This window comes from Equus asinus, chromosome 13, assembly GCF_041296235.1.
Source record: "Equus asinus isolate D_3611 breed Donkey chromosome 13, EquAss-T2T_v2, whole genome shotgun sequence".
NCBI classification, from domain to species: Eukaryota; Metazoa; Chordata; class Mammalia; order Perissodactyla; family Equidae; genus Equus; species Equus asinus.
Window position 1 is genome coordinate 37,646,125 of NC_091802.1, and position 8,458 is coordinate 37,654,582.

The window sequence follows — 8,458 nt, forward strand, 5'->3', positions numbered from 1 at the left end:
AAGAATTTTTGACCCACTTTACCTGGCCCCTGCCTTTCCATCCTCTCCAACCCAAACCAGTGGCCCAAAGGGCAAGAAAGCTCAGCTCCTGCCTGAGGCTGCATCAGTCCTTAGTCCTCACTGCCAAAGTACATGGGGAGCCAGGAGGGTCCAGCCAAAGGCTCACTACCTGTTTAGATCTAGGTATTTCGTGTATCCTGGGGGTGAGAAGCAACCAATCCAGAGAATCAGTAAGTCCAGCATTTCCCTTGGTTGATTATTAGAGAGGAGTTGGAACTCTTTTTACAGGCAACACTCAAGGCTTTCTCTCCTCTTCTTTCCCATATTCACAAATCTCCCCATCTCTGATGCCACTACAGCAGAACAAAGAGGCAATGCATTTCCAGAAGGAGGTGACTCCTGTTTTCAATCTCCCCACCCAATTTCAAATTCAAAGGAATGCCTGGCAATTTAGGATTCATCAAGAATTGGGATTCAGGATGCTTGTATCCCAAATTAGCTGCTTCTCCTTGTTTTGTCTCTGGGGTCATCCTCTTTAGACTGAGTTTTCCTGGCTGGCTATGGAGAAGGAGGGAGAAGAGGAGGGGTTCCCAGAAAAGGCAGTAGATCCCCCAGTGATGGCAGGTTAGAGGGCACCGCCAGGCAGCTGTGCTCACTCATCCCGTCCTGATTGGGGCAGGGCTCCTCTTCGGTGAGGACCAACTGTGAGTGGTCTGCAGCACAGACTGGTTCTCAATGGGCTGTGGTTGCAGTGGGAAGGTTTCAGCGGAGTCCCCAAAGCGGCAGGTCAGTCTGCCCTGCTCTGGGTGAGTCATTCTTTTAAGAAGAATGGTTCATTAATATTATGGTGAAAGCAAAGGACCATTAGATTGAGGAATTATTCGAAATCATGATAACCTTGAGTCATTAAAAAAAAATTTAACTTATGCCTGTGCGAGTCCCTTCCCCTTTCCAGACCTCAGTTTCTCCATCTGTAAAATAAATGGAAGAACTAAATGACTCTAATGTCCTCTGCAGCAATATATGCCAAAAGTATACTTGTTAGTCTTCACAAAATGTATTAAGTATTTCAGTTCGCACATTCCTCTTTGGCGGCTCGGGGTTCACCGGTTCAGATCCCGGGTGCAGACATGGCACCGCTTGGCAAGCCATGCTGTGGTAGGTGTCCCACGTATAAAGCAGAGGAAGATGGGCACGGATGTTGGCTCAGGGCCGGTCTTCCTCAGCAAAAAGAGGAGGATTGGCAGTAGTTAGCTCAGGGCTAATCTTCCTCAAAAAAAATAATATAAAATAAAAAATAAGTATTTATTACGGCTGGTGTCATGTGCTTTTAAATGGAGGCGGTGACTCGATGTTTGACAATAATCCACCTCTCAAGTATCCGGTAGAGCCATTTTAACAAATATTAATTCCTATCTTTACAACAAGAATCATGCTCCCAATCATTATTTAAATGAATGGGGCAAGAAATCTTTTCAACAAGCGTGTAATTGGATGCAGTGCTGTGTGCCAGGTGCCAGGTATTCAAAAAATATGAGTATTAAGAAGTGTCCTAGCCACGTTTTCCTCTGGCTTCATCCTCTGCCACCTTCCCCAACATTTAGTTACGTTTACTCTTGTTTGAAAAAGAGGAGGACATTTTATACAAAAAAAAAAGAAAAGAAAGAAAAGCCACCAAACTTCTTCTTTGACATGGTGTACTAGACCTTAAAAGTCTCCTTTAGTGAGGTTTTATCTGGTTGCTGGGGCATCAGCGTAGGTACAAATTCTGTGTCTCTCTAAACAGCCCTGTTGAATTCTTCTGCCCACCTTTGCACTGGTTCTCTGACAAGTACTCACTCGATGGCCCCGCTGTACATCTTCCTGAAATGGGCAGTGGTCAAATACATGTCCTCAGTTTGCAGAAGGCAGCCTTTAGGGCCTACATTATCCCCTCTACCTGCTGTGGCTGGTGTGGCCCAAATCCTCCATTGACCCCTCCAGCCATCCTGCCCCTCCCGCCCCTCCCCCATCCCTCTCTCCATGCTCAGTGCTAAGGCACATACTTAGTGCCTGAAGAAAATCGAACAAGCTGCTTCCTCCTCCTCCGAGAGAGTCAACAGTGAAATAGCCCTCTTAACACCTTCTCTAACTCGAACCATCACAGCAAAATCATTCAGATACAAATTCAGCTTGATCAGTAGTTTGATGAGGTTTCCAAAGTGAGTATTTTGGCCAAAAGTACCACACTTGGATAAACCCAATTAAGTAGAAAATTATTTCAATTCTTCATGTCACTCTGATCTTTCCTTTTAGGAAGATCCCAACTCTCTGACTTACTTTTCACTACAGATGAAAATGTACATCCTGTTGATCTATCTGGATCATAGAAGTCAGGTCCCCCCTCCCCAGGGAAGGACACTTTCTAAGATAAACCCCTCGAGGAAGGAGAGACAACAGCCTCCTGGAAAATTTTTCCCAAATATTTGGAAGGTCAGGAAGTTCTTGCTAATATCCAGCTTCAAACCTTTCTGCTGCAATTTTCACTTGGATTCTTTATAGATGCATAATATTAGGCTTTAGTTTTCAAAAAACTCTTCAGCTTAGAAGAAAATCCTTTGCCTAAACAGAGCTAAACTTCTCAATGCTCAATGAAATTTGCATATGATAAAGTACATGTTGTATAATACATGGAGATATGTTACATGCAAATATAGTACATATGCTATTTTCCTATGACATATTTCTATATTTTAATATGCTAGTTATTTAAAAAAACAGAAGACTGACATACTATTTCAGAATGTGCATGTAAATGTTAATATCGTACATTTATAGAGTTCTCTACGGTTTGTATTTTCTTGTTTGCTCTAATCCTACTAACAACACAATGAAATAAGTAGTATTAAACCCATTCTTCTTCTCTGAGCCTGTGACTCAGAGAAGCCAGGAAACTTGTCCAGGGTCAGAATGCTAGGAAATGGCCCAAGCAAGGATTTGCACTCAAGTATTCTGGCCCCCAAACCTAGTAGTCTTCTTATTATAATACGCACCTCCCACAGTCTACAGCTCTCAACCAGATTCATCACAGTTTAATTAGCTGGCATTACAAGAAATACCCCTGAATTCAGATTCTGTCCTCCCTGCAAACAGCAACAAGAAACCATATCTTATAGAGAAAAAAATATGACTCTTTTAATTCTTTAAAAAAATTTTTTTTTGAGGAAGACTGGTGCTGAGCTAACTGCTGCCAATCTTCTTCTTTTTGCTGAGGAAGACAGGCCCTGAGCTAACATCCGTGCCCATCTTCCTATACTTTATATATGGGAGGCCTACCAGAGCATGGTGAGCCAAGTGGTGCCATGTCCGCACCCGGGATCTGAACCGGCGAACCCCGGGCTGCTGAAGGGGAATGTGCAGGCTTAACCGCTGCATCACCCACCGAGCCAGCCCCTATGGTTTTAATTCTTAAGTTCTAGTCTTTGATCTTGCGTTTGGCCTCCAAGATCTGGGTTGGGGAGAGCAGGCAGAGAGACACTTAAGGGACTAATAAAAGAACTGCTCAGATTGTTCCTGCCAAGCCCCAGCCAAAGGAGCTTCCTCTACAGAAAAGGCCAGAATCAGGTGTCAACTTCTAACGCTAGGCCATTCTGATTAGAATGGCTGCCCTGCCTGCATTCTCAGTGTGATAAGGACCAGCACCTCTCAGAGATAATTCAGTTCTAAACACGCCCATGTTCCCCTTGCTCTCCTATATGTCTAAGCAGATTATATAAGAGAGGGAATCAATTTTACTTCACTTTGGTGTTGGATCCACCCAGACCTTCTCTGATGAATTTAATTTGGTCAACAAGAGTGTCCTGTCACCCATAGGTTACTCCAGATGTGGATTTCTTCTCTCGGTTGGTTTGTTTTGTTCTGCACTCAGCTGTGGGCTTGGGAAGCAACCAGGTTCCACAGACTTGCTCCTCAGGCCAGGGGCCAGTGAAACTTCTTTTAAGGAGGAAGAGATTTGGGAACCTAGGAAGCCGAGTTGCTTTTTCTCCCCGTCCTTTCAGTCAGAACTGGGAGTGCCAGCAGGAGTTTTGGAAAGTTTTAATCTTTCTGCTACACAAGGGAAGGTAGCAAGACTCATGGATAAGCTGGAGAGCATAGAGAATTTGGGGAGCTGAGGCCACAGCAACTACTAGGACTGACAGGATAACTTGAGGCCTTTTTGCTCCATCCCTTATCTTCTTGTCATTAATAAGAGGTGATGGGTGACTTCAGTTGTTACTAGGGGGACTGCATTTCCCCAACTCCCAGACCCATTTCTGCTTTTATTAAACTGATTTGGAACTTGCTTCCTCCTTTAGGCCTCCAATTGTTCCCTTAATCAGGAAGGCAAGGGGTGAGGTGAGTAGGTTCTCCCTGGGTTGAAGGAAAGGTGGAAAGTGAAGAAGTCTCGAGTCTCTCAGAAACAGGGCAGCCAGGTCAGATATAGGCCCAGCTCAGATTTGAGGAAGAGAAACCCCAGTTCCCTATACCCTTCTTCTCCAAGGGCCTCAGTGGAGAACATCTTGAAGGGAGAGGGACAAGTTGGGAACATTTACAAACCCAAACAGGGGTAACAGAAAGAAATATGCTTGCTCTCACCTCAACACCCCTTTTCTCTTCAATCCCTGTGCAGGCCGCCCCTGCCCCCATCTCAGTTCTCCTTCCCTTTGTCTGCCCTCATCCCTTTGGCAGTGAACATTCTCTCACCCTCCCCCATTGTATCTCTCCTAAAGAAGTTACCAGCTGGTCCCCCTCCCCCCAGCGTGTCCTGGTCTGAAGCAAGGTCTGAAGCAGAGCACTCCTGAGAAGGGAAGGGGGCAGGGATCCTGTGAAATGCTTGAGTTCTTTCATAGTTGGGGGCTAATGGAGGCTCCCAGTTATTAAGAGAAGAGAAAGGCAGTGTGATTCTGGTGGTAAAGATAGACAGCAGGAGAGGTGACTATAAAGGACAGGCACAATGAGGGGGAATGGGAAACAGAAAGACAGAGAGACACAGAGACTAAGAGAGACAACTTCGGAGTTCCTGGCAGATGGATGAGTACTCATCCTGCCCTTTTTGGGGTAGGGAGACCTGAGAAGTTTCGAGGGTTCTCTCTGGACCTGTCCCATCTGCTGCCCCTTCCTCTCTGGAGCTGAATTGTTTAGAGATCCCTCGCTGAACTCTTGCCCTCCTGGACTTGCCCTAGCCCCAGCTGCAGGCCCTGGGCCAGGCAGACACCCTGACAGGTTACAAATGAGTGTGGGTGTTGGATTGCGCTGAGCTCTTGTCCTGGAGTCTGGAGGAGGAGAGTCAATGGGCTCTACCTAAGAGCTTCTCTTCCAGTCCCATCCCTGTCTGAAGAGAGTAAAGGAGGCACTTCCTGTTCCCCTCCCCTCCTCCAACCTTAACCCAACAGACACAGCACAGAAAAGGGTGAGACTCCTCTCCTGAGCCTCAAGACCTCCATGCTGATTCTCCCATTCTTTGAACAAACTCCCTTGATCTATTCTAGAAAATTCATTCAAAATTTGAGTAATCTCTAAAATGTAATTTGTATTGAATTTATGAATTTGAGGCTTGGGATTTTTTTTTAGGGGGGGATGGAGAAAAGAAATGGAGGGTGGTGAAAGAGAGAGGGGAGGAGGGAACTAGAAGAATGCAGGATCTATGCTAGTTTAAAATCCTTCAGAAAGAGAATACAAATTCTCTCTTCTTCACCTGTAAACATCACCTAGCTCTGTGCTCATTGTGGCTCTCTGGAGAGATACAGGGAGTTATTTGAGACTGAGTGAGTGAGCCAGCTACAGCTATGGATGGCTAGAGAGAGGATAAATACATCTGGATAGATGAGTTGATGGCTAGGCAGGGAACAAATATAAATATGGAGAGAGATGGACGAACAGAGAGATGGATTGAGACAGAGAATATAAAGAGAGGCCGAGGGAGGGAGATGGATGTGTGAATGAGAAGAGAGCATTTATGCGGAGAGACAGAGAAAGAAATGGGGCGTTTCTCATCCTCCTCTCCACATTTCTGTCGTCCTGTCTTGCTCCCTGAAATGCCAGTTTCCCGTCCCTCACTTACTGAATTTTTCCTCTGGATTCTAGACCCTGCCTCACACCCTTGGGTGTTTTTGCACCCTCTTCGTTCACAGTCATCCATTTGGCCCAAGATAACATACCTCACCTGGCTGTCCCAGCCCATCACCCGAAGACAAATTGAGAGAAAGAAACTCAGAGTGGGAGTTCTGGGCAAAGTAAGGAGGATGGATTCCTCACCTCCTGGTCTACAGACTTGAGGGAAGGGCTCCTTGGGGGTGGGGGGAGAATGAAGGGCAGCTGGGTTGTCCAAATCTAATAACCCAGGAGCCTGTTGAGGCCGTGGAGGTTGGGAGGGGGAAAGTCTTGAATATTCCTCTAACTTTTCCCCCCTCTCCCTCTGGTTCCTTCTTTCCAAAAGTCTTTGAAGAAAGATGTTTTTGACGCTTCCATGTCGCCCTCAGATGGATGGGCTGCGGGTGATTGAAGTGTCTTTGTCATGCTAATGCTTGGGGGGTGATGGATGGGCGCTGGGGCTGCCAAACTCTGGCCCGAAGCGCCCATTGGCCTGGGAGAGATCACATGTGCCCCTCCACCCCCACTCCCTACCCCCTTCCTGGGGAGCCCTGGCCCAGGCAAGCTGGGCCAGGCCATGGATGCAAGCTTCAGCGCTGTGACATACTGCCGAAAGGTTGTAGGGCAAGAGGGTGTCTCCCCCAAACGGGCCGACCCTCCTGAGGCCTCCACGCATGGACTATAATAGGATGAACTCCTTCTTAGAGTACCCACTCTGTAACCGGGGACCCAGCGCCTACAGCGCCCACAGCGCCCACAGCGCCCCTACCTCCTTCCCCCCCAGCTCGGCTCCTGCTGTTGACAGCTACGCAGGCGAGACTCGCTATGGCGGGGGGCTGCCCAGCCCTGCGCTCCAGCAGACCTCAGGCTATCCTGCCCAGCAGCCGCCCTCGGCTCTGGGGGTGCCGTTCCCCAGCTCCGCACCCTCGGGGTACGTGCCGGCCGCCTGCAGCCCTAGCTATGGGCCTTCCCAGTACTACCCTCTGGGCCAACCGGAAGGAGATGGAGGCTATTACCATCCTTCGAACTACGGGGCCCAGCTAGGGGGCTTGTCTGATGGCTACGGAACCAGCGGAGCCGGCCCGGGACCGTACCCCCAGCCGCAGCCCCCTTACGCGAACGAGCAGACAGCGAGTTTTGCACCGGCCTATGCTGATCCCTTCTCCGAGGACAAGGAATCGCCCTGCCGGTCAGAACCCAGCACCCCCACGGCCCGGACCTTCGACTGGATGAAAGTTAAGAGGAACCCACCCAAGACAGGTAGGGCTCAGGCGTGGCCACCCCTCTCAGGGGCCCAAAGCGGCTCCTGCACTGAGCTGGTCTGGGCCTGGGCTGGGTTCTCTCCGAGCCGCCCTGGTAGACGCTGGTAAGAGCGCTCCGCCCGTATCAGGTCAGGTGGGGTCTCCCTATCCAGTGAGTGCCCAGTGACCCTCAAGAGTAAGTCTCCACACACCCCAACTTCCCGATCTGTGTGCCCAGCACAGGCCCAGGACCTGGTGTGCGTCGGGGGGCTGTGGGAGGGGAGCGTGGGGGAGGTCGCTCTAGATTTGGAGATCACCTTGGGGGGTGCCTGGTGATCCGTGGGAACTTTGAGAGCTGAAGTTGGACAGAAAAGTGAATGGGGGTGCAGAGCTGGCCGGGGAGGAGGAGGGGGGAGGAGAAAGAGGTGAGAGAACTGACGTGGCCCTTCTCGCGCCCCGCCCCTAGCGAAGGTGTCGGAGCTGGGTCTAGGCGCGCCTGGCGGCCTCCGCACCAACTTCACCACGCGGCAGCTGACCGAGCTGGAGAAGGAGTTCCATTTCAACAAATACCTGAGCCGGGCCCGGAGGGTGGAGATCGCCGCCACCCTGGAGCTCAACGAGACGCAGGTCAAGATTTGGTTCCAGAACCGGCGAATGAAGCAGAAGAAGCGCGAGCGGGAGGGAGGCCGGGTGCCCCCAGCCCCTCCAGGCTGTCCCAAGGAACCGGCTGGAGACGCCTCCGACCAGTCGGCATGCACCTCCCCAGAAGCCTCGCCCAGCTCCGTCACCTCCTGAACTAAACCTCCCAACCCAGGGGGGCTGTCCCGCACCGGAGCGCCCTGGTCCAGCCCTTAACCGGTGCCTCCGTTTTCCTGCTCGGGCGGTCCTCAGCAAGGCTGGGGATGCCAGTTTAGGGCTGCCTTTGGGGGGAACGGGGAAACACTTTTCTCCGGTCTAGGCGGGCTGCTGATGGCTGGGGATCCTACAGGACCAGAGGCATGGGAGACACTGAAACTGTCATGTGGAGAGAAGGGTTTCCTTCTGCCTCTGGTCTGGGGATCAGCACGTGGGTGGGGTGAGAGCAAGCAACATTCTCCTGGATTCTCCTT

The 8,458-nt window shown here is 50.0% G+C and overlaps 1 protein-coding gene across 1 annotated transcript; it reads left to right on the plus strand.

Annotated features, from left to right (window-relative positions):
- Positions 1–6,782: 6,782 nt before the first annotated feature.
- Positions 6,783–8,144, plus strand: HOXB1 (homeobox B1). Its single transcript, XM_014833568.3, has 2 exons — positions 6,783–7,368; positions 7,816–8,144. Exons 1-2 carry the CDS (start codon positions 6,783–6,785, stop codon positions 8,142–8,144), a joined length of 915 nt encoding a protein of 304 aa, XP_014689054.2.
- The last annotated feature ends 314 nt before the right edge of the window (positions 8,145–8,458 follow it).

Excerpts from the sequence above, each read along its gene's own strand:
- HOXB1 (XM_014833568.3), top strand. The coding sequence starts at position 6,783 with ATGGACTATAATAGGATGAACTCCTTCTTAGAGTACCCACTCTGTAAC. Across the intron at positions 7,369-7,815 it reads GAGGAACCCACCCAAGACAG|CGAAGGTGTCGGAGCTGGGT; the intron begins GTAGGGCTCAGG and ends CCCCGCCCCTAG.